We start from the raw sequence: 27,005 nt of genomic DNA on the forward strand, positions 1-27,005 counted from the left end.
TCTTGACATTTTGATAAAATTTATTTTTTCATTTTTTATAAATTAAATAAATAAATTTTTCATACAAATTATTTATCTAAAATAACATACACATGTATATACAGTGGAAATACACAGAAACCAAACTTTCTATGAAACTGAAAATCACTGTCATCTGTTGATTGTAGCACCACAAAACTAGGTTATATATACATAACATTACATTAGATTTTGAGTAAATTAATTTACCTTTGAATAAGGTAATTATAGTTTAAGAAACTTTAAAAGTACAGTGCTTAATGTACCCAAAACACAAAAGCAAACAAAGTTCTGGATTATCCAAAATTTCATTTATCTGAAAGATCCCTGGTCCCATCAAGTTTGGATAATTGAGTTTTCACTTTATATACAAAATAAAAAAATATAAATATACATAAAAATATAATATATATATACATTTAAAATTTAACAAAACTTACCTTAAATCAGCATCAGCTAATACATATCTTATGCAGGTTATAATACCATAAAGAGGATTGTTAGCAGCAGCTTCTAATAAACTTATATTTGCTCTACTTAGATGATATCTCAATTGAATCAGTAATGTTTTTATAACAACAAGGCATGTAGTTTTAAAGCTGTTGCTGAATGTTTTGATTTTCTGAAGACATTCGTCGTGCTCTCCGTAAAATTCACTTAAAATATTAAATGCAATTTCCTGTGTACTATTATGTAATATAAGTAAACGAAATAAATAAGCTGCTGTGAGAGATTCAGGTGGTTTTGTACTTGATGCCAAAATTAAGGAAGTTTGAAATATTTCTTTTACTACATCCTTTTTCTAGAAATGAAATTAACATTTTAAAATAAAAATATGAAAAATAAATTTATTAAACAAATGAAAAGGATATTACCGTATATTTCTGCAAATAAGACGATAGTTGAATCATAAAAAAAGGCCCCCAAAATCCGGGGTCGTCTTATAGGACAGATACAAAAAAATTAGATTGAACTTTATATAAATTAAAACCTTTATAAAAAATGGACAAACAGTAATTATATACTAGTAGAGAGTAGGGCATGTCCACAAAATAGAATAACCCATACGACTTTTTTTGAATAGTCAAGGTCATTACCCGAATGTCCGAATCAGTGCGAATGTTTGCAATGATAGCAAGGCAGAAAATAAAATTTGTTCATTCGAAAAATTACAAATAGGACATAATTCCATATACGCTATACAGTATTATTATCCAGATGATGATCACTGATCTAAACTAAATTCATAGGCTATTGATAGTTTGGGGGTTATCTTATAGGACAGATATATGCTAAAACTATAAACTTTGACGAAAATTTATACCTTGTCTTATCTGAAGGTTGTTTTATCTGCAGAAATATACAGTATATTAACTCAAACTTTATAATTTAAAATAAATAAAGTTTTTTTAATATTTAATAAAGTCTATTACTTACATAATATTCTTTTACATAGCATTGTGCAACATCAGTCTCTCAATCATTTTGATTATTTAGTTTTATACATGTTAAAGATCTAAATATTTTCATATTATCACTTATTATTGTTATAACATAATAAACAATACACTTTACACTGAATTCTTTATCAGTTAATTAAAAATTAAAACAAACACATTAATTTGGTGAAAAATAAATTTACAATATTTTTAAATTAATAAGTTTTCAAATTTATTAAATTGATAAATCTCATATCATATAATGAACTTAGTTTATGGAAGTGTTTTGTAAACTGAGAAATTTATTAGACAATATCTAAAATTGTATTGTTGCTTAAAAAATGAACTTGTCCAACTATTTATTCAATAGATTCATAAAATATGACAAATATATATACAGTATATATATATATTATTGACTACATAATTATAAATTTTTTTGTAACAGAGAACATGACTTTAAATTGAATAATTTGAATGCTTCAAATGACATTGGGATTGCTTTCTCAAAACTTCTTCAAGTTTAGAAAAAAAAATTCCTTAGTTGTCACATTAAGAATTTTTCTAGTTTCTGGCCTCTTTATCTAATTCCCCCTGCTGTGGAAACCAAGAACAACTGTAATACAGAGTAATTGATGACCAAACTGATCTTTCATATGTTTCCAGCAATGTCATCAGTATAAACAAACAGCAAATGATTTTTGGCCTCATTCGGGAGCCAGTGTCAGGCTTCTATAGAAGGTTTTTCTTCATTTGTTTTGGTTTGTTCTTTTGGTTGGTTTAAATGGATCTTGTCCCAGAACTTTGTTTTTTTAAATTCCAAAAGTTTGTCTAAAAAAGAATAAAAAGAAGAAAATCTATAGAATCCAGATGCTAGCCTCTGAACCAGGCTGAAAATGCTTGTTTTACATTTACTGCTGGAAGTGTACAAAAGGTCAGTTTGGTTATCAATTATACATTAGCTCCAGTTTTAAAGAATAATTTTAATGTGTAATGCAAAGCTAAGTGTAGATGCACTTGTTTTTTGTTAAATTAATTATAATTTCTTGGATATTTCTTTGAAACTATCATTCGAAATTTTTTAAATTTATTCAAATTTTGAATTTGTTATTAAGAAAATAACATTTTTGATAATCTCAACTTTAATCCAAAAGATTGATTGGGTTTTCAAGTTCATATTTATGGAATTAAAAACGTTTTCTCAATTGGTCTCTTATAACTTATTTGTAGATCATTTATTTATCGAAACATACAGTGAATCACTTTTAAAAATTAGCAAGAATGTTGCTAACTGTTCTGTGAAGTCAATGCGGCATCAAGAAGACAACATACTTTATGCATTGGATAAGCGTAATTTTATTTTTTACATTTTCATTATCTTTTTCATCACTCTTTTTTAGCATATTGATCTAACATATTAGTCTTTGTTGTGATAGGCAAGTTTCAAGAAAATTTACTTTACTTTCTATATTACAGTAATCTATTTTTTTCAATCCAAAAAATTAAATCACATGCATTACCTTCACATTGTGATGCTTTGTGTTTACATACATTGCTGTTTTAGAAACATTTCTGTTTTGCAACTAATGGTTTGCAAATGAATATGTTTGTTCACTTATGCTTTCTGTTGTTGAAATGTTTGAATTAATTATAATTATTGAATATAATTATATATACAGTGTATCCCACTCAAATCTCACTAGTTTTAAATGTCTGTGTAAAATGGAGTTATGAAGATATGTTAATAAGATGAAAATAATAAGATATGAATAATAAGAAATAAAATTTAAAGTATTAGCTGACTTTTCAACAGACGTTTCATCTGTTGAAAAGTCAGCTAATACTTCAAATTTCATGTGCATATACTCAAAACATTCATCTGCATATACTCAAAACATTGATTTGTGGTGGCATTTTTAGAGAAGTAACATGGTGACTATGTAGGAGGAAGAAGTCTATTCACTTGTATCTTGTATGCATACAGCTGCAATTGCTTATGCAAAATCATATAGATAACCTCAGTGTTCAAAGTTCACAAGAGGCCTTGTGAATGGCTTCTTTGGATTTTGGACAAACACTTGCTGCATGCCTTCCACTTACTCGTTGGAAACACATCAACCTTTTCCACAACTCTTACACAGAGATCTTGTAGATAGAAATCTATCCTATGTCATTCTCTTTGGGTTATCAAGTAGAGATTGTCAAGCTTTGGATAACATTTCCTTCTCCTTGAAATTAATGCATATACCCTTTCTAGAAGCTTGGAAAATTTCAAATTCTTCCATTGATTTTAATTTGTTGATGTCAAACACTTTTTTAATAATTTAGCCTAGTCCCAACATGCCAACACCCTGGCTTGCTAGCTAATTATATAAGGTGTAGAGTTATTAGTATATTGATTTCCAGTTTTCTGCAAGTGATTTTCTAATCTGGTGAAGTAAATAGATAGTACTAACCATAAATTTCCTTATTTTTCATGGATATGTTTTGCTTTACAATTGTATTTATTTTCTATTAAATCAATATGTATTTTTGACTATGAAATTACTTTCATGTTCTTTAATTCGTAAGTTTAAAATGTTTGTGATTTTATTTTTTAATGATATGACCATTTTCTATTCTACTGATTTGAATTATTTCAGTTTTTATAATTCCATCTGTAATGTGTACTGCTAATAGAAATGAAACAGAAAAATAACATTATAATGTTTGAGAAGACATTTTCTAAACTGCACATTGCTAAGTATTATGCTTTCACTGACCACTCCAAAAATGTGGAAGTTTTAGTGGTATGAATTATGTAAAGGCTTTTTTTTCTGTTTTAGTAATTTTCTACATTATACACCATCATAGATTATCTGCATGAAATTATGGTACTAGTCAACTGGACAAACCTTTCTTAATTATTCTTAATAAATTATAAATAAATGAGTAAAACATAAAACAAAACAAATTTAATCAATTTGATCAAATTGTAACCATTAAGAAACTTAAGTTTACCTGAAAATTTAATAAATCAGACGGACATGATTTAAGCAAATCTAATATTGCAATCTTATTATTTTCATATGTATCCTTCAAACATTCAAATAGTGTTTGAGCTTGATTTTCATTGTTTGGAATACTTTCATATAATGCCATAGCTGTAATGAAAACATTTCAATAAATTCAATGTCAGATTATAAAAAAAACTAAATAAATATACATTATTTTATTATATGAACTAAAAAAACATTAAAAAACAATTATAAATTATGAATGTTAAATATAGCTAATACAAAAGAAAGATAATTATTCAAATCTTTCCAAGCTAGAGAATTTGAGTCAACAATACAACAGTACTATATTGAAATTATTCACAAAACAGTTAAATGAAGAACTAAAATTCAATAATCAGTGTCAGTGAGTTAAATCATGATTCAGATTCAAGAGTTAATTCTAAAATTAATACATGGTGAATAACAATTTTGTGAGACAGCACTATGTAAAATCCATCGCAAGAAAACGAAGCAAGAGCAAATATAACCTTCTACTCTAATAACCTTAAATAGCTTCACAAATATATTTATCCATAAACGTTTTTGGTCCCTTAGGACCTTCTTCAGGTGGGATCTAAGTAGAGAGTGACCCTACAAACTAAACTCCCGTAACGGATACATTCCAACCCCTACCCCAGATGTGTACTATAAACAAACATCGCTGCACATGCGTTGGCGGCTATAATGCCGGGTTGTACATCGCTTGCCACGCCTTCAAAAGTTGTATTTCGTCTTTAAAGTTGATAGAGAGGCCCTGGCAATCCGCTTTAAAGATCTCTAGTGCCTCCAAATACTTAAGGTGGTGTACCTGCCTAGTTCTCCTTATCAAGGTCGCGTGCTGCAGCCCCGGCGTAATGCCGTTTTCACTGGCGTATACAGCCAAGACCGTATTGATCTTTTTCTTCTCAATATCCGTTTTATGCTCTCGGACGCGTTGCCCAAGGGATCTTTTTGTGGAGCAGATATACATTAGATCTCTATCGAATCTATCGTCTCGGAGTGGAATTCTATATACCCCCGGCGCCCTTTCAACATCTACCGGATCCTTCCCATTCCTAAGCAGGGAGAAGACGTCTGGTTTCCACTTATAGGCTATTTTTGTATTAGTATATGCACCGATCTCACGGTATAAGGAGTGCAGATGCTGTTCATACGTAATAACAACAAAACGGGGAGACACACTTTGTCGCTGATTATTCTCCCAAACCGCATCGAGCTGGTTTACAGGGTTGCATTCTTAATCGTCTGCTATACTCAGTATAAGCTTCCTGTTATAGCCATGGTTTTCAGCTATTTCTGCTATCCTCCCTATCTCCTGCTTATCCTTCTCCCTATTACAGTGTGTGTGGGCTCTTCTAGTAAGAGCTCTAAACGCTGCCAGTTTGTAGCTATACAGATCATTGCAGTCGGCTGGGATGTATATCAGGATGGCGTTCGGTTTTCAGTATACATTAGTGTCGTAACCTCCACCGCTAAAGGTAATATTAATGTCTAAAAAATGAGCCGCTTCGTCGCTCATTTGTTCCAACTGGATCAAAAGACCGTATGGGTTGTCATTCATACAGCGCACGAATTTGTCGATGTCCGGTTTCGTCTTCCAGATGATGCATATGTCGTCAATGTACCTTTTATATAGGCTGATGTTATCGAAGAATTCGGGGATGACTTTGGCCTCCAAACGACAAACCACCATTTCTGCCAAGTCCCCAGATAAGGGGCTACCCATAGGTACTCCTTGTTTTTGAAGGTATAGGTACACCTTCCCACCTAGCTGGAAGCACGAAGTGTAACAAAGAATATGCGAAAGTTTCAGTATCTGCTTGTGGTCAGCATTGCATGTTATCTCACCCATAAGCCAATCCCGTAAACTGCAGAAGCAGGGCTCTAGCTTATGTATCGTTCGGCATTAGTCATTTTGGGCTTTTCTGATTTCTTTTAAATTTTTCTTTCCAACAATATACATTTTCATTAATGAAATTTTGTCAAAATAATCCTGGGCTTCTATGTACAATATACATTTCTGTTCATATTTCCTTTACAATTTCTTTGACATTATAAAAATTTTCTTCAACTCACACATTTATTGGCTTATAACTTTACAAATTCTATTTTATCAGATATTATTGCTAAATAATATTATAGATCCTGTTATTCTGTACAAATCAATACCAATTTCAACACCCTAGCTCTTTGCAATCCAAATTACACACTGCTCAAATGCAATGCGACAGTGCCATTTTCAGTATTCACTGCAAACCCCTCACAGCTGCACACCCCAGTACTCACCATTTTAAATACAAACATAAACCTTCCATCCAACAAAATTTTAATTGTTAGATTCTCGTTTATAGTTTACGAGATATAAGGACAACAAATCTTGCCATTCTTTTGGTCACTCCAGTTTTCATAGATCCCCCTATACCGAACTGAATCTAACGATGTATTCAGGTCAAAACCGAGTGAGAGTGACAGATAGATTCCGGGTATAACTTATGTGGATTCCCTGACTTTCCAGGTCTGTATGGACCCTGTATATTGCAAAATCATAAAATTATAATAACAGCAATCTTTTTGAAAGAATGTACTAATTACATTCTGTTTGAAATATCAGGTCAGTCCATAAGTTCGTGCGCATTTTTATGACCTTGAGAAAAATCTTGTTTTGCTGTTAAAAATGTCAGTCTAATGTGATAATTTTTACATCAAAGTGTTAAATTGGATCTCATTCATATAATACTGTTCAGAATTGTGAACATTTCAGTTGTTTATTTTCGTTAAAATGGAAGTAACCAACGAATATTCGATGACGGATCTTCCGGTACGAGCCTTATCCTCCACACTAAAATCATTGTTTCTAAATCTTTCAAACCACTTCTGCGCAGTCCTTGAACTAATTACAATTTGATTATGTACAGTATTTATTTTTTTGGTTGCATTTGTAGCATTCTCACCACTTAAAAATAAAAAGTATAAAACGTGTCTTTTATATTCGTCGGTTACTTCCATTTTAACGAAAATAAACAACTGAAATGTTCACAATTCTGAACAGTATTATATGAATGAGATCCAATTTAACACTTCGATGTAAAAATTATCACATTAGACTGACATTTTTAACAGCAAAACAAGATTTTTCTCAAGGTCATAAAAATGCGCACGAACTTATGGACTGACCTGATACATCTGGATTGTGAAAAATACATGAAAGCAAAGAAATACATAAAAATAACTGGTAATATTATAATAAAAAATAAATTATTGTTTACCTAATTTTGGTTCAGAAGTAAATATATATTTTTGTAATAATAAAACTTGAAGAGCCATATATCTACGTGGAAAGTTTGCTCCAGGACTGAGAGAAGAAAAGCAAAATTCTGTAAGCCACTTCAAGAATGCCTTAAAATTGATATAAAAAACTGATTTTACACTTAATATTAATTTTTTTAAATATATTTACAATAAAATTCATAAAATAAAAATTAATCACCATTTTAAATAACAAATAAATAACAAATTTTACCAAATTTTTAACTATGCTATTCAAACAAAATTTGATTTACTCATCAAAAGTATTTGGTTGAATAAGTAACCTTATAATATAATCAAGATGGGTTGATAATAATAATGATAATAATAATAATAATAAGTGCAGAGTCCAAACAGTTAGGAATTGAAAGTTAAAATTTGGTATACAGTTAGGGTACGTCACGAGAATGTACACTAAGAAGGGATTTTTCGAAATTCCCCCCCAGCGGGGAAGAGGGAGAGGATTAAGGCTTATCCTAAGAAACAGCTTCTACTGTACTATTTTAGATGCAATTGTTTATTTTTAACTGCACTTTAGTAGGGTATGCCATGAAAATGAACCCTAATAAAAAATTTTTGGAAATTCTCCGTGGGGAAGAGGTAGAGGGTTAAGGATTGCCTTGAAGAACTCTGCTTCTATTGTACTATCTTAGATGTGGTTTTTTGCATCTTTGACTGCATTTTAGTAGGGTATTATTTAAATTATTATAATTATTAATTTTAATAAGAGATGGCGCCTAACACCTACCTCAAGTGCCAAATTTATTTTTAATCTTTAATCATATATATCCAAAAATTAGCCTGATTATTTACAGCAGTTGGCAATGTATTGGCTTAATGTTATCGGGTTTAGTACGATGTTTATTAGTAGGGTATGCCATGAGAATGCACATTAAGAAGGGATTTTTGAAATTCAACTCTCCCAGGGAAAAGGAGGAGAGAGTTAGTTTTAGTCAGTATAAAGTGTAACAAAGGAAAGTAAATAGTGGCACATATAGTATACATTTTGAAAATTAATAAATATTTTTATCATTTCCATTGTTTGGGTAACCTAAAAACAATAAATCCAAAATAAACAAATTTGAACAAATATTTGAATTCGTTCCAAAGTTTTCTTAGATTTTAGAATTTAAAATTAATCATTTTATTCAAGTAAGGTTATCATAGTTCTTGCACCCGGTGGAAACGGGTAAGATCAGCTATAATCTAATAACCTTAATCTTCACTATCATTATTTTCTGCCTGAGCAATACCAGGCTCATTTGCTAGTTATATAATAATTTTAATGATTAGATTATTTATATTTATTTTATTAATAACATAAAAATATGTTCATATAATAATATAATCATACTTCTAAATAATAATTTAGATTTACACTTTTATGTATTTAATCGGATTCATAGTCATAAGTGAAATGCATAATTTTAGTTTTTAAGTTAAATATTTTTTTTGTTTTTCTATTATTTCACAATTTTTCAATAAAATTTTATATAAAATTAATGAGAGATTAAAAAACAAAATAATTTAAATCTGAAATATTCTAATAAAAGTAAAAAGATTTTCTTCCAAATTTATACAGCTAATTTACTAAATGCATGCAAGAAAAGTGAAAAATTTCACTTATCTTGCAATGCATCAACTTGATCATCACAAACTATATAAATACAATACAAATCCATTCATTTTTAAAAGAAAGAAAAACTCACTGGATACAATGTTAATAGTTTTTATTTTGCTAGCAACGAACTTAAGTTTGTTGAAAGCGCTAACAAAATTAAAACTATTAATGCCATATTCAGTGAGTTTTCCTTCCTTTTATCGGATATCTGGCATGAGGATCAAGCTGTATCCCATTAATTTTTAGCCGTAATATTATAAGATATAATGTAATTAGCAATATATTCATATACTATCTATAAATATTACCTAAAAATATTTATTTGATAAAGTATTTAACAGGTTTGAAACTGAATGGAACAAAGGTCAGAAAACAAGATATGAACCTATGTAATTCAAATTAAAGGCCTAATTGAATTTTTTTGAGTTATCAAAGAGTCTTTGATAAAAAATTTTTTAAAAGTTTTAAAGAAAACTCAAATCAGGAATCCAGATCTTTATTCTGTTTTTTCATAGTAAACATGGTAAGACAATCCACATACCTTTTGAATTTTTGTTAGCAAAATGCAAAAAGCAACTTTTATATATATTTTAAACAAAATTTATAAGAATAAGATATGAGAAATAATTTATTAATAAATTTATAGTTCAGTCCTATTCACAAATTAATTTGATAAAAATGGCTATTATCATTTAAAAAAAAAATATGAACTATAATTTGAGTTAAATGCAGAAGAATGATATCCCTAAAAAAAATACAAGCAAATGTTTAGGAAATAACCATCAAATAAGATAATTTATTAAAATAAAAGTCAAATACAAGTACTTTAATAACTTATGAAATAGAAAAAAGTCAAGTAATATAAAAATAATTAATTTATCTTTATAAATTAAGTATTTTACTAGTAAAATTTTCAGTAAAAAAATTGATTATAAAATATAAAATATCTTATATGTAATAAAATATTTAATAACAGCTGATAGTAAAAAAACATGTAATCGATTATTTAAGATTAAATAATCAAACATCTTTACTACACCCAATACATGTAAAGCTATCCACCAACCAAAGCTGAATATAATTGGGCGAGAAATGTCCAGGTCCAAATAGCGTAACTGGTAACATGTCTGCACGAATAGCAGAAGTTGCGGGTTCGAGTCCCGCTTCGGGCCGATTCTTTTCTTCCAGTAATACTAAATTATTATTTAAATTATTTAATTAATTGTAATTATTAAATTTATTAAGAGATGGCACCTAACGTCTACCTCTAATGCCAAATTGTCTATTAATTATTAATATTATAGCCATTTCTCGCCCGATTATATTCGGCTTTGGTTGGTGGATAGCTTTAAGATTAAAGATTTTGGATTTAAAATTAGTCTGAAACTAAATTTAAAATTTATTTTAAAAATAAGTACATCTGTTTCTCACTTAAAAACTTTTCATTATAACTTTTTCCTACAACATATATATATATATATACAACAAACTGCATTACTACACATTGTTAATTTTGTATACCAATAATAAATAATAAAATGCAAACACAAATTTACATTTCTTATACATTATAACAAGAATAAAATTATTAGTAGCTTAATTATTTATTCATAATTTTCTATTCTTCTGCCATTCATTTTGAAACTAGAAAAATATTTCATAACAAATCAAAATAAATTTTATTGTATAAATAAATAATGTTATCAAGAAGAACAAAGAAGTAAAATATGCAAATATTTACTTGCATTAATATACATAAATACTAACCTTATAAATTTTAATTAATTCTGGAACATCCTCTTTATCATTCTTTTTCCTCTTCATATGTTTTAATAAAATATTTCCACTGTCTCTGATCCTTGACAATAACTGAAATATAGTGAAATTGAATATTTATATAAAAATTATAAAATACTCAAATATTACAAAAAATTTGAATTATGTTTCAATAATAAAAATTAAAATATATTTTAAAAATTTTTAAAATAAATAAATTTATATATTGATAACAAACTTTTAACAAATTCTTAATTTTCATAAGTTGATAAAAGCTGATTAATATATTATTTTAAAGACTAATAAAAGTATTTTAAACAATGTCTACCTTTTTTAATTCAGCAAGAAGGCGTTGACGAAAGGCAGGAAATTGACTTGTAAAGCACCAAGGTAAAAACTGTTTCAGAAGTTCAAATTCCTTAATGGTGAACGGTTGTGTTGTTTTAATATTATTACAAATAAGACTGAAAGCACTTAATTGAACCTGAAAATTCATTTTAAAATATTGAAAAAAGTCTATTTACCAATATTTATGTAATTCTAAAATTATTGCATACATTTACCTGTAAAATAATTATTAATATGTATGCATATAAAAATAAACTGGCTAAAGAAATTACACATTTTATCTTTTTCTTAGTAATTACACTAGACTCACAAACTTTATGTCACCAGTAAAATATTTAATTATAAACAAACGTTTTCGACCATAAAATTTCCGGTCTTCATCAGGTTAAAAGTTCTGAGATTCGAATAGCCGTTGTGCTTGAAGATTTAAAAATTTTTTTAGAACGTACGTAACGTTGCATATAGAAATTCCTTATGCGCATGCGTATCAAGCGCCATAATATACCAGTACCTATGTATAATATACCAGTACCATAATATGTATAATATACCAGTACCTATAAAGTAGTGTGGATAACCTGTTTACAAGGTGTTAGTAATTATTTCTTATATTTATACACAGTCCATATTATTAAAATAACTAACCTAAACGTTAGTCAATTCTTTTATCTATTTATTTTATTAATTCTTTTCTTTTCTTATTTAAAAAAAAAAAGCAATAAAATACACTATATATAAAGTTCCCTAAAATTTTCTTTTAAAATTCCTGTTTTGGGAATATGCATGTTACAGGCAACAAAAAAGAATCAATACCACCGAAACAAAATTTTAAAAAATTTTTTCATAAATTTTATGAAATAAAGCTGTTGAATGTATGATAATAAAGTGCAGTTTATTGAAGTTTTAAAAGTTTAAATACTGAAAAAGCCTAATGCAGAAGAAAAGAATCTACTGAAAATGGAGTACATTCTATTTTTACAAAGACTATCACAAAACAATATTACAATCAATTTGAAGAAATGAAGTGGACATAAGTTTTTAAAATAGTACTATAAAGAAATGCTCCAATTAATTGGAGAGAACTAAAGTTACTAAAATATCTAAATAAAAGACAATCAAAAATGATATAAACTTTGTAATTTTATTAGAAGATTATACCCAATAATTCTAAGAATGCTCATTTTCTTCTAGTTCCAAAAAAAAGGTGGCAAGGGCTCTTCTCGACTTCCCTGGCACTTAACAGGAGGGGACAATTAGAAAGTCCAATAATTTTATATTATACTAGGTATAAAATTTAAATAATAACAAAGGCTTAAAAGGAGTAATTTTGTTGAATTATGATAAAAATGTCCATTAAAAAATATTTAATTTATTTTAAAATGACACTATGACACTAACTCAAAATTAAAACTGTATGTGATACCATCTGAAATTTTAGTTATTATCTGAAAGTTATTAAAAGTAACTTTTATAATATTAATTATTATAGAAAGGCAAAAAAGGCTTAATTTGAGAACAGAGATGAGTTTTTAAAAATATTGTAAATGCCAATAACAAGTAAAATTTTCATTAAGCCCAATCTCATTTGAGATATGATACATAACACCTCTTTATCTTCCCAGCCTCTTGAGTTCTGTAGTCCAAAACTTAATAGCAACAAATATAAACAATCCACAAAAACCCAATACATAATAATAAAGCAAAAACAACCACCATATTTTATTATAGCCATTATATAGTTGGATGTCATACAGCGATTGTTGGTGCTTTATTTAATAATGGCCCTTATATAAGTTACTATAACAAATTTAGTTTCATAATCTTTACTCCATCCTGAAATATTAAATGAAATAGATGAGAACACATACACACACTCTGGTTTTTCCTTTAGTTTTTGATATTTTTGGTTTCGGGATTTGTAAAAAATTCAGAGGGTCAAATCTGACACAATTACAATACTTTCCTGTGTTATGTTGTAACAGGTGGGAAAATAAAATTAATGATAAAAGAGAAAATATTGAATATACACCAAAAAATAACTAAAGAATCTATTAATTCATTTAGTTTGCTTAACCTAAAACCTTAAGAATATATATGTACAGTACATATTATATAAAGAATTACCGTATTTTACGGACTATAAGACGCACTTTTTTCTTCGAAAAATTGCTTCCAAAATTCAGGTGCGTCTTATAGTCAATAGCGTCTTATAGGTATTTTTTTAAAAACAATTGCTTAAAAATTTAGGTGCGTCTTATAGTCCATAGCATCTTATAGTCCGTAAAATACGGTATTTCATTTATTCACATTATTAATATCTATTGTATTTATAATGCATTATATAAATTGTCATGTTAGTAATTTTACATTTTATAAAACTATTTCTGTTTCTGAAGTAAATACATGATAAGGAATAACTTTCTAACTGGAAAAAATAGTTTGATTTAACAAATTTAAAAGTTAAAAATCACATTATTATTACATTTTTATTTCAGTCATTAATTATTAAAATAATGAGTACTGTTTTTTGAAACTTCTGTAAATCAAAAATTATGTGAGATTCAGACTTTTATAGAGATGTTTTTATTACATTTTTAAAAAAATTATTTTAACTAATTTTCTTAACGCCATCTGTAAAATAACATCACTGGAAAAAAGGAATTGAATATCACTCTTCCCATCAACAACTATTAAGAATTTATCAACAACAATTGCTAAAAGTTTATAACTCTCCATCAATATCGTCAACATTTGCCCGCATAAACATCATCAATCTAGCATTGCAAGATTCTAATATTGCAAGTTGACATCTGATTTTACCATCTTCGCATTGTCCCAGGAACACGTCTGACCCTACACCTGCTAAAAGCAACCTTCGTCTTCAACAACATGCAGTCAGCTGACTAATTTTCCCAGGCCGAACCAATATAAGACCGATTCACCCCCCTTGGGAGCAGTCTCTCTCCGGACATTTGACCAGGGCTTTGGCAGAAAAATAACCAAACAGCCGTCATTCCGAATGTTCTTTTGTCGAGTGATCTATATGCCTCAATCACAAAATTATTAATTTGTGCCACTGCATAAAGAAAGGGACTCATTTGAACCTCAGCAAATTGTTAAAGAGGTATGATATCCAAATTGTATAAACTCTCTCTCAGCCCCCTCTACTTGTATGTGAGAGTTAGTGAATCTCATTAAATGTTTGATTTCCTGTTTGTGTAAATATCTATTTGTTAACAATTAAATTTTTGGATTTTTCCTGTTAATGGTGTCATTTACTCGTTTGTTGCCTATGCCTTACTGACGACCCCTCTCTTCCTCCTCCACTCGACCTGACAAACTGATCCCGACCTAATGAAATCAAGAAAAGTAAACACGCCATCCATTGACAAAGTGGGCAGTTTTTACCAAACTGTTGCTGGGAAAAAGGGGTAAGGTTACCCACCGGTTACCCACAATTATGTTAAAAATGATCAGTCAAGCTTTCTTGTAATAATCTGTATAAACATAAAATAAAAAATATTTATATTTTTTCTCACTCAAAATTTGATATTAAAAGATCAACAAATTCAATTAATCTGTTATGCAATACTATCAAAAGTAAATTGAATTTTTAAGATACAAGATCAAAAATCACCCATAAGTTTTGAGAAAATAAAACTTTCCAAAACTTTGTTCAAAAAATCTTTGTCTATATTGAATCTTTGTCTATAACATAGGTTTCTACGTTAGTAATAAATAAAATCTTTCAATTTTTCATTTTTCAAAGTTAATACCAGTTCAAAGTTTATATAAATCTACTATTAAATTAAAACACACAAACACTTAATATATGACTTTAATGTTACTTCATACAATATATGGCTTAATAATACTTCATACCTCATGATCTATAAAATGTAATGCTTTCTTCAAGACTGTATATGGTAAACAAGATTGCCATAAATCTGCGTTATCAGTCTGCTTATTGTTTCCAATAACACCTTGAATTTGTGCTGTTTTGATACACATTAGAAGTGTAGAAAAATATTTACCTGAAATAATACAAGTTTAAAAAATCTTATCAAAAACCACTTTCAAAATTTCTACACCAGCTGTTTATTATTTTTCTTACGTCGAGATTCCACTAACATAAAAACGAGAGTAAAACCCTCACTGTAAATACTTTTAATCATGTGACCTATTTGCATTTGCGCTTGGATTGTGGTGGAAGTCCAGCTCCACTAGCAGAGTTTTCACTTCGACAGTACTATCAAAGTTACAGTTGTATACATGATATATTGATATAAAGACACTGATTATATTCTACAAGTTTTTTCTGTACTATAATTACAAATGTAGTAAAAATAATAACTTTACTTTCATATATTAACTTTTATTGTCGTATTATTAAGATAATGTACAGCACTTATAAGCTTAGCTTTTTTATTATATACTCCTCTAAATTGAAGAATTTTCCTTTGGCCATCCATATCGCGTGTTTTAAGCATCCATTATTATAATTGGGATACCTCTTGTTGTAGATACATGAATACTTTTGGACGTTTTTGATAAATCTTTCCAGATCTATTCTCAGTCTTTACCAAGTAGCTACAAGAGAACATACACAAAAGCTCATTTTCCGCCTTTTTACACCATGTCACAATGACCTAGATTCCACTGACTTCTGATTGGTGGATGGTACCATTTTATGAACGTATTCATGTTGAAAGTTGAACACTGCTTAACTCGCTTTATGCTGGTTTTACAACCTGGACCTGCTTTGGCGTAAAATATCATGGTCATGTGATCAAAAGTTTTTATGGTGAGGGTTTTTATGTTTTTTTTTATGCTAGTGGAGTCTCGGCCTTACTAATGCTGTTAACACCCATCATAAAACAATCTTTACATGGAAAACACCACATGTTAAATTTCAAAAACAGAATATCTATGAGAAAATAATAGACTACTAGTGTAAAAAGCTTTTGGTTTCTTCAAGAAATTCCAGTTAGAATACATGAAAAAATACTATGTTAAAATATTTTTAAATAAGTTGCTATTTTAATTTCGTTTAACTTATAAATACATTATTCTCTAAAACCAAATGAATGATTAAAATCTATCTTCTCACTTTTATTCTTGGGAAATATTTTTTAACATAAATAAATATTTTAATTAAGCCATTAAATTTATCACAAATCTTGATTATTTCAAAAATAATGTTTTTAATGTGTAAGAATTGAAGATCCAGTCTTAGTTCTTATTCCTATCTATTTCTAATTTTCATTTTTACTACTCAAATAAAAACTGTTTAATAAAGATTTAATAAACTGTTATTCATTAAATATATTCAAATTTATTTCTATTACTGACTGTACTGTACATGTGTGAATTATAAATTCTCCAACAGACACCAGATTTTCAATAGATGCTTGCTGTCATTAAATTCCTACATGCAGTTCTAGAAGCTTGAGTGTTCTATACATGCTGAAGTAATTTTCCTGTGGAAATCCTTGAAAATGTTTTTTCCATGACATGGGCTGCAACTGAGCTATATTGTATATAATATATGAGTGTGTGCATCTTCCCATATTTTCTGTTTCAAACTCTTCATTTTACACATATCAGTCAATTAAATGCCAATCAAAACAGCAACCAACAGGTCTTACAATGCTGCCTTCAAACTGAATGCAAAAATTCATATACTCACATACAATGCCAAATGTATAAGAAAGAAATTGTACTATCTTTTAATATTAAATTCATTTACTTGATGAATTACATACATAAAATTTAAATAACAATTTTTTAAAAACTCTTTATATTAAGTGAACCTAAGAATGTTTTCAAACCTAAACATGTTAGAATTGAAATGTGTGTTGCAAGGAGTCAAAGTCCAATCATTATTTTATGTTTTAGGCATTATTTTTAGTTATTGTTATTTTCTTTTCAGTCTTTTTTTAAGGATGAAAACTCCCAAGAAACCCCAAATATGCTAAATTCAAAAATAAAGACAAAATATACCTATTTACATGAGTACTGATCCTCTGACATGCGGATATGTAAGTAGGGTAGTGCGGAGTTAACTTGTGGGCAGATAAAAAGGCGACATACCAGTTCAATGATATGGTGTAGCTCCCGATAGTGACCTTCATCGAAGCATATTGTCCAGCATTCTTTAATAAGCAATCAGCTTGTAAGAAGATTTCGATGGAGATTTGATTGATTATATGAAAAAGAATCTCTCTCATTGATTGTTTATTTTGTATATAATTGATCTTGATTTGTTTTTTTTTTTAATATTTGAAATATATACTTATTACTAATTCTTGTTATAATCATTGTTGTTTATATATATAATACTGTTCAATCTAATAAATATTATTGTGAATTTTTACTTATATAAGTGTTATTTCGGATCATTGTATTTTGCTTCCCATTAAGCCCAGGCCTGGTACTCGACTTGAAGTCTAATTGTGTAACCCTGCCTTTTCATGTCACATGGTACATTACAGTTTGATAGTTTTGATTTAAATTTAAGACAAATACAGTGTGTGTTTTCAATATATAAAATATGATTAAAGAAATTAAATAAAATATGAAAATGGATAGCTTCTTCCTTCCAGCTTCTGGATAGGTAAATGCAGCTATATCTGCTCTCATTTGCAGGTCATATTTGTGCCCCTCATCTTCAGCTTTGATACAAGATGAATTGCAAATAGTAGCTACCATTGTATGCAATGCAGGATATACAAACTCCAAGTTTAAATTTATCAACAACCTGGTCCATAGTTCTCTCTTCCCACCCATCGCTCTCCATTCAAACAATAAAAACAAGAACCTAATATTTGCAAAACCTCCTATTTCATACTTAGACCTGTTATGAATAGTTTGAGCTTACAAAAGACATGGGGTCACACTTACCATTAAAGTAAAACCATCACTCCACAGAATTCTATGTAATGATAAAGATTCTCTTAACCTTTTGGAGAAGTCTGGTGTTTATATAGTCCCATTACAGCAAGTGCAAATGAAAACAAAGATCTTTTACATAGGTGCCACAACTATGTAAATGGTAGCTATTAAACCGTTTAAACTGTTTAAATAAATACCAGGACAATGTAAAAATAACACACCTTCCACTGATCTTGCAAGAAATTTATTAGATAATAACTTTATACCATTATGGGTTCACACTTCCATTCTTAAGTGATGTTTAGATCACAGAAACTTGTTCATCTGGGAGAGTCATTATACATATCTTTATTAAAACCCTGCAACTCTCTACTCTAGAAACCCCTGATATATAGATCACTTTATAAAAATTTAAACTGTAATTTTTATCTACACTTTATTTTTGTTTTAACTTTTTTAGCTTTTATTTTATTTTACTTACTCATAATTCTATACCGTATTTCATCTTAGCTATCTATTTTTGTATTTTATTTAATTTCTTTAACCACATTTTATATATCAAGAATCCTCTCTGTATTTGTTCTAAACTTAAATCAAAACTATTGCACATGCTCAAATTCTAACATGTTTAGGTTAAAAAAAAGTTATGTTCACTTAATGTAAAGAGCTTTTAAAAACATTATTATTTGAATTTTATATATTCTTTCTTCACTTGAGTCAGGAATGGATTAATCCATTTTATATTGCTTTATACGGAAAAATTTCTTTGGGTTTTAGAACAAATCAGTTTTAGAACACCTTTTAGAAACAAATTATGTTTGAAAACTGAGGTTTGACTATATATTCAAGCAGTGGATATGATGTGAAATAAGCCCTTTAAGGACATAATACATCAGTTCTATCATTCTTGGATGATGAATGACAAAGAGAAGTAGTATTTACACAAGGGAAATCTCAAAGTGTCTTCTCAATATCTGACAACTTTTTGAATTCAACAAGCCTGGGAAATGTTCCAAATGAAATGATCTGCCACTCCTTCAAAAACTGCACGTTGGCTATGAAGACAGACAGCAGCAAAGATGCATCTATCCACTATTTCAAATCTGAGGAATCCAGCAGCCTTGGCAGCAAAAAAACTATTGAAAGCTTGAAAGTAACATATGAATCCTAACCTACTACCAGAGGAAGAGAGAAAGAGAGCAATGTAAAAGCTGAGTGTAATGAAGTTGTAACTACAATGATGACAATAAAAAAGTGAACATTATATGTTCTCTACAGTGATAATGACTCCAATTAAATCACAGATACTGTAAAACCATAATAACTTTATGCTTACAGTCGTAATGATGTTGTGTAATAATGTGCTTTTCTATTAAATAAAAATAAAAAGTTATTTTGAAATTAGCAGTTTTCATTATTTGGGGGAAAAATGGATAGGGAAAACCATGGAGGTGGTGGCAAAAAAGATTGAACATATTTCATTCTTTTTTATCCTTAGTTTGGATGTGAAATTCTGCAAGAGGCCAAATCTCTTATATACATATCAAAGGCTAAGTATATTCTGTCCAATAGACGTACTGGATATCTGTTGGAAGATTTATGGTATCTCAAAATGACTGATGTTTTTGGCTTTTTCAGTATTCACAACAACAAAGTGGACATACACCCAAGTAAGATTTCAAACTAGCTTAAAGTCAAAGAATGAATGTCTTTCCATTTAATCTTTAAAATAATGCAGGGTGGGCTATGATTGCTCAATTCAAAAATTGGTTATGTTACATCACAGAGGGCATTTTTGAATTAGGCTATATAGTGAAAGTAACAAAAAACAGCTTATACTTTCTGAATTATAAGCACACAAAAAAATATGACATAATTTTTTGCTTCTGAAAAATTTAGCTTTCATGACATAACTTTTTGGCTTCTAAAGTAGTGAAAAATAATACACACGTGTATTTATATAAGATTATATACTTTTTAAATAAACAATTAAATACAGAACATTTTTAAAGCAAATTATAACTTACTTTCATTTTCTGTTAATTCTGCAATTATAAAATGAATGCTTTTTGGTGATATCTTGAATATTTCAGGAATAATGTACTATTATACAAGAAAAAGTAAATCAGATTTAAAAAATAGAATTTAATTGAAAATATTCAATATATTCATAGTTAAAATAATATAATTAAGGTGAGAATCTATTTTACTAATTTAAAGATAAAAATTGTAATATTTTTTTTCTAAGTTTTACATAAAATGCACTCAAGTAAAGTACATTTTTACTTATGTCTTTAGGTTATGAATTTTAATGAAAGTAAGATTGATATTAATAAAAAAATGATTCATATTAAATATTAAATTAAATACATAGTAGAATGTAGATTTAACAGACACTCTCAAGTCCAAAAAGGTTCATTACGTAGAATAGATATCCACTTAAGACAGGTATCTATAAAAATAGCCTTATATTTTACATCTGAAAGTTTTTGGGCCCACCAGTGGCCAAGTGGTTTCATTCCCTAAACACTGGGAGTTCGATTGTGGTTCTCACCTTGCCAGGACAAGCTGGCCACATGCAGTTTTCCAGGTTTTCTCCATGTCTATAACACCTGAATAGGGGTCAGTTACCCTTAAAAAGACTTTCTGGAAAGGCATCCCCCTAGGCAGATTGCCCAAGTGTTGTGTTGTTGTAAATTAACAAATTAACAAACAATTGAAGTTTTTGAATACTTAATATAAGGTTTTGTTTTGTAAGAAGTATACAATCATCACAATAACTTTTTTCACACACATTACTAAACCAAAGCTTCTAAGTTAGCCCAACTTTATTATCTTTCTGGTTTTTTTCTCATACAAATCATGTTCTCATTTTTTCTTGATAGCATTTTAATACATAGCAAATGTATTTGTTCTGATTTTCATGCATTGACTAATTTTGGTAACTTATCATAGCATTCTAAAATTTCAACTTTATCTTTGAGAGACAAACCTTTGCATTTCTTATTTGCTTTTTCCATTATACTAAGACATACAGTACAATAATATACTTTAATTAAACAATAATAAAGATCATAGTCTTCAACAACAGCAAACAGCTACCTATAAATGAGTAACAAATGCAAGAAATCAAAATCTAGAATAGAGTATTGAGTGAAAGATTAAAATGAATGTTTAATGTATTGAGAATAAACATCCTATATGATTGGTTAATTTATTTTAAATTGATTCTGATCATTTTGCTAATGTTTCTATTGGAACAACATGGCTTAAACCATTAATATCTGTTTCTAATAATACCCAGTTGCCAGTTATTAACTGTCTAAGTAAATTCAAATTTATAATTAGTAAAATAATGATAATTATAAGTTAATTTCATTAATTGTAACTGATTAAAATTAGTGAAAGTTTTGTAATTTTATTCAATTTATATGTTTTCAAACATGTTTATTCTGATATTAGATGATTGGTAATAATATTTGCAACTATAATAAGTAATGCCTATTGTACCTGAAAAATGAAACAGTAACTAAAATACTAATTTAAATTAAATTGAAATAACTATTTTAGTCAATTAAATTTAAACAACCTTAATTCTTTAATAGAAAAATAGTAAAATACCTCTTTGATAGAATCTCTCTGAATTTTTGTTCCAACACAAAATGTTTCCAATAATGGTTTTAACCATTTTATTTCCCACACATTTCTTTGTTTTTCATTGAAATCTTGTTTATAAATAACAACAGATAACTCAGCAATCTAATTTTATAAATATATATATATATTTAATATATGAATGACTCCGTTGAAATTTATCAAAAATTGGAAAAAATCATATAATGATATTAAATAGTAATTTTCAATATATTATTATTAAAATAATTTTTAAAATTATCAATAAATATAGCATTGTTATTACAATTTAAATGAAATGTTATATCATTACCTGATAGCAATAAATGTCATGATTAGAAATAAAATATACTGTAATAAGTTTTGTGTTTGTTCATAGATTTATAGACTGTCTCAAAACTTTAATAATTTATGATTTTGTCTTACTGACAAAATGAACTAAATAACATCAACTATTTGTAATCCATCATTGTTTATTATGGCATTAAAAGATAGATTCAGACATGGATCTGGATTTTTGTACAACAAAAAACACTGCAAAAGCTAGAAAATAACATAAATGCTCACAAACACCTTTCATACTGGTTCCAGCAGATTTGCGTATTGAAAAAATGAACATTTTCAATCACTTTCAGAGATCTTTGTCAGATGGTGTTAGATAAATGAAAGTTGAGATCAGATATGGAAAGCTTAGGGGCAGGAGGTCCCAACTAACTATATACGAACTTCTAGTATAGACCAGAAGTCATGTGATTTCAATTCAAAAATGTTCCCTAGAACGGATATATGTAGATGACCAGTATAAATAACTCTGTTCTTGTCAGGAAAAGTACACGGACAAGACACTAATAATTTGAAATTCAGATCATATATTTTAAATTAAATAAATTAAACATATGATTAAAAGTTGCAGCTCAGCATTGTGATGATGTCACAATAATTTTTGCTTTGTCTTATTTTATATTTGATCTGAATGTAAAACTTGTACACATAACTACTTGCACTTATCTGTTCATTCACAAATCTTTTAGTTTTGCATCAACAACCTACAGCACTTAGATCAAGTGCTGAACCATGTGCTCCATAACTTTTTCTATAGCCAACTATCAAAATCCTTAAATGTATTTGCATAATAAGTAATTTAAAATAGGCAAGTGAACAAAAGTTGTAAGACCATAAGTGATAAATCTGGAGATTAGTTATCTATAGTATTCACTTTTTCTTTACAAATGTATAATTTCTATTATTTACTTAAAATCCTGTTTTTAGAATTTTAGTTCAATCCCACCTCTAAATAATGTCATGTGCCCATTACTATAGAAAGGTTGCCCATACCTGTTTTATTTATTGATTTAAAGCTATAGATTACACATGACAAAAATGGCATTGAAAACTTTAAAAATGTTTTTCAATGGTCAATACAAAGTATCACTGTTGTTTAAGAATCTTTCAACTTACTTTAAAAGAATCATTTCTCTTTGGTTTATATATTTGTTATGAAACATTCTGTATATTTTACATAGTTCATTTTCTAATTTAAACCAAAAATAAAACCCAAAAGTTATGCAAAAAGAAAATTTCAATAAGTCAATTCAGGTTATACTTTATAAAATATATTAAGTAGATTTTATTATATTTTATGATCTAATCACGATTTAATAATGGTTTTTAACTTTTTCTGTCCTGTGAATATCTTTATCAAATTCATCATAGGCTTGGATAAGCTCATAACAAGCTAGCCAAATAATCAGCTATGAAAACAGACATATCCAGATCAAAGAAACTCAACCATGAAAATCACTCCGAGAGGCATGTTGATGTTGTTATTAAATATTATTATTGTATTATTTAATTTTTTAGAGAAAGTTTTCTAAAAATTTTTTAAAAAGTCAGTTATCATTTTTAAAATATCAGAGAAACTATTACTTACATGACTTGCAATTAATCTTTCTTTCAATGCATTCAACATATCTAAAGGAAATGTTGGTGATATCTCCAACAAAACTTTACTTCCCATCTGTTCAACTAGACAACATAACATTGCATATTTGCCACGTTGATGCCAAGGAGTATTTATTAATGTTTCAGTCAATTTATATGTAAACTGACTTTTTTCTGGAACTATAAAATAAAAACAATATAAGTATTATTATTTAAAATTCAAAATTATTGGTCTAAAAACTTTCACTCATTCACACATCCAATTCTGAAAGCTATTTGTTATCACATATAAATTTCAACTTGACATTAAATATTTGCTCCAGTTACCATACAGTAACTCGGTTTCTGAACAAGCTACTTGGCAAGAGTCATCCACAGACGGCTCTTGCTGAGTAGCAGTCATCTCATTTGAAGGTATTGTCCAACTGAACAATGTAATAGTGTTGGAGATTTTAAGTTGGCTAAATATATCTCAATACTGAATAATGCCAAATATTTAGTCCAACACGAGTGCAAAGTACATTTAATATTTGAAAACAAATATAATTTATTAACATTTTATTCTAAATCTTATAAATTATCTTTAAAATTTTATCTATTCTCTAATTAATACTCTTTACATCATTAATTATAAATTTATCTATCTATTAACAAAGAGTACAAAACAACAATACTAAATTTAATTTTATTATCTATATTATTTAATATTTTATTTTATAAATAAGAGAAATTCTTATTTCATATTTTCAAACTTATTTACTTATTAATTTTCATAAATATTTTCCTTTTTTAATCTTGATATATATTTTCAAAATTTTAAACGTTTTACTTTCTAATAAATAAATAATTACAAATTATTTCATCACAATTTCTATAGATTTCTGTACTCAATTATTCTTAATTTTAATTATTTCTTGTTGTCAAATTCAAACTCATTCTCTTTATGTTTCACAATTAGCATTTAAAGAAAACTGTCTTACCTTCACCTGTACTCAAACAATGCATAGTAAGAATGTTCTTAAAAATAGCTTTACAATAATGTCGAACACCCTATAAAAGTAAAATTAAAGAATTTTACATATATAGAAGAAATATAATTATATTTTAATATTACATTGTTCTTATGTAAAATTTAAATATAACAAATTGCAATTTGCTAAATTTCATATTATGAAGAAAAAAGAATAGATTTATGGAATTACACCACAACACTTTAAGTTGTTGAGAAAAATTTATTAAAACGTAACTAATGTTTTCGGTCAAATCGATTGGCCATCTTCAAGTTAATTGAGAAAAAAAATAACAATGTTTTAAAAATAGAATATATAAATTCAAATACAAATACAATGGAACAAATTCAATTATGTTTTACTAAATTTTTCTCGGCAACTTAAGGTTGACGAGAAAGGTTGTGGTGTAGTTTATTTTGCCGAGTGAGTTTTGCTGAAGATTTATGGAATATTAATTTTATATATTTGTAAATTTGTAAAAAAGAACCGTTTCAAAAAATGTGCAGATTTATATTAAATTAACACACAAATCTGTAATAGATATAATGAATCCAGATATAATTTATTGTAAAGTATGAAAAACTAATATGGGAAAAGAAAAATGTTAAAAACTGCTTAAATTATAATGGTTTAAAAGTATACTTGGCATAGCACAAATCAGGTATATTGCAACTTAAAGGTCATCTGTAGATAAAATAACATTTTAAAAATTAATATGTAAATATAATTTATAAGCAAAATATTTTATTTATTCAGAAAAAACAAGAAATTTGATCCTCATTTTGTAACAGTAATGGAATAGAATTAATTCTTTCTAAAGTCAAAACTTAGACAGGATGGAATCAGTACAAAAGATATAAAATTTCTTAATATATATTTAAAAATACTACTTAAAGCAAAATTACTTTATCAAGTAAAGAAAGAGGCAGAAAAAACTAGAAGAGAAAATAATAATAATAATAATAATAATAGTAGTTTAATAGAAAACTAATAAATGCAAAGTGTGAACAAATAGTTTTAGATAAAATAATAAAAAAGTGCTTCAACAAAACTTCTAGAAATCAGACTTTTAATCATTTATAGAAATATATATACAGTAAAATAGTTTAGTGCTGTATAAATTTATAAAAATATATACTATAATTATCAATAATAAGTTTATTTAAATTTACTGTTCTTTTTAAAATAGTTCTTAAAAAGAACCTTAGCTCAAAATTTTTTTCAAATAATCGTGCACACATTCACAATTGAAATTTAAATAAATTAAATTTTAAACTTCCTATTATCAATTTTCCATTCGTATTAGATAAATTGAGAAAATCAAACTCGTTGATTTTTTTTATTACTGATCAATTTATGATATATCTATAAGTTCAGTTTAATATCTGTATTATTAGCAATATGAATATCAGTTTGATGAAATTTCCAGGACAATAATTGTAAAAATTCACACAAAAGACTATACAGTGGAACCTTGCTTAACAAGCACCTCATATAATGAGTAATTTGCATAGCGAGCAAAAACAAATTGTAAAAAAATGACTCACTTAATGAGCGAAGTTTTGCATAACGAGTGACAAGGAGAGGGGAAGTCCAGGATTGTGCACATTATCCATCAATCTGTGTTTAGCACTCGTTCCACTAGCATCTTATTGTCACTTATGATCACACATTTTTCAAACTTGTGTTCATACATATTACGTATAAACATCAACAACCATAGCTTGTTATATAATAAACATGCTAAACAATATGCCAAATTCTTGGGCTATGTAAAGGCTGTAATTAAATATTAAAAATTAATTAATTTGACTAGAAGTAGGCAGTTATACCGTCATCTCGTATTAAATTTAATGACCAATTCCAAATTAAATTTTAGAAATGTTTAAATTAAAAATTAATTATTTATAATTATTAAATTTAATATGAGATGGCAGCATAACTACCTACCTCTAGTCAAATTAATTAATTTCTAATATTT

General features: G+C 27.8%; 1 protein-coding gene across 2 annotated transcripts in view; it reads right to left on the reverse strand.

The window, feature by feature from the left end:
- THADA (Thyroid adenoma-associated protein homolog) overlaps positions 1–27,005 on the reverse strand; it is a 108,636-nt gene that overhangs the window by 43,097 nt on the left and 38,534 nt on the right. For both annotated transcript variants that reach the window (XM_067287833.1, XM_067287834.1), the window contains 10 exons: positions 24,995–25,064; positions 24,004–24,194; positions 22,062–22,199; positions 20,468–20,543; positions 15,429–15,580; positions 11,527–11,682; positions 11,190–11,291; positions 7,762–7,891; positions 4,458–4,600; positions 459–820 (listed from right to left, as the gene is read on the reverse strand). In XM_067287833.1, the coding sequence (XP_067143934.1) occupies positions 459–820; positions 4,458–4,600; positions 7,762–7,891; positions 11,190–11,291; positions 11,527–11,682; positions 15,429–15,580; positions 20,468–20,543; positions 22,062–22,199; positions 24,004–24,194; positions 24,995–25,064 (1,520 nt within the window). The remainder of the gene's footprint in view (positions 1–458; positions 821–4,457; positions 4,601–7,761; positions 7,892–11,189; positions 11,292–11,526; positions 11,683–15,428; positions 15,581–20,467; positions 20,544–22,061; positions 22,200–24,003; positions 24,195–24,994; positions 25,065–27,005) is intronic.

The sequence above is a fragment of the Centruroides vittatus genome, unplaced genomic scaffold, assembly GCF_030686945.1.
Source record: "Centruroides vittatus isolate TY-2023 unplaced genomic scaffold, ASM3068694v2 scaffold_712, whole genome shotgun sequence".
Classification (NCBI taxonomy): domain Eukaryota; kingdom Metazoa; phylum Arthropoda; class Arachnida; order Scorpiones; family Buthidae; genus Centruroides; species Centruroides vittatus.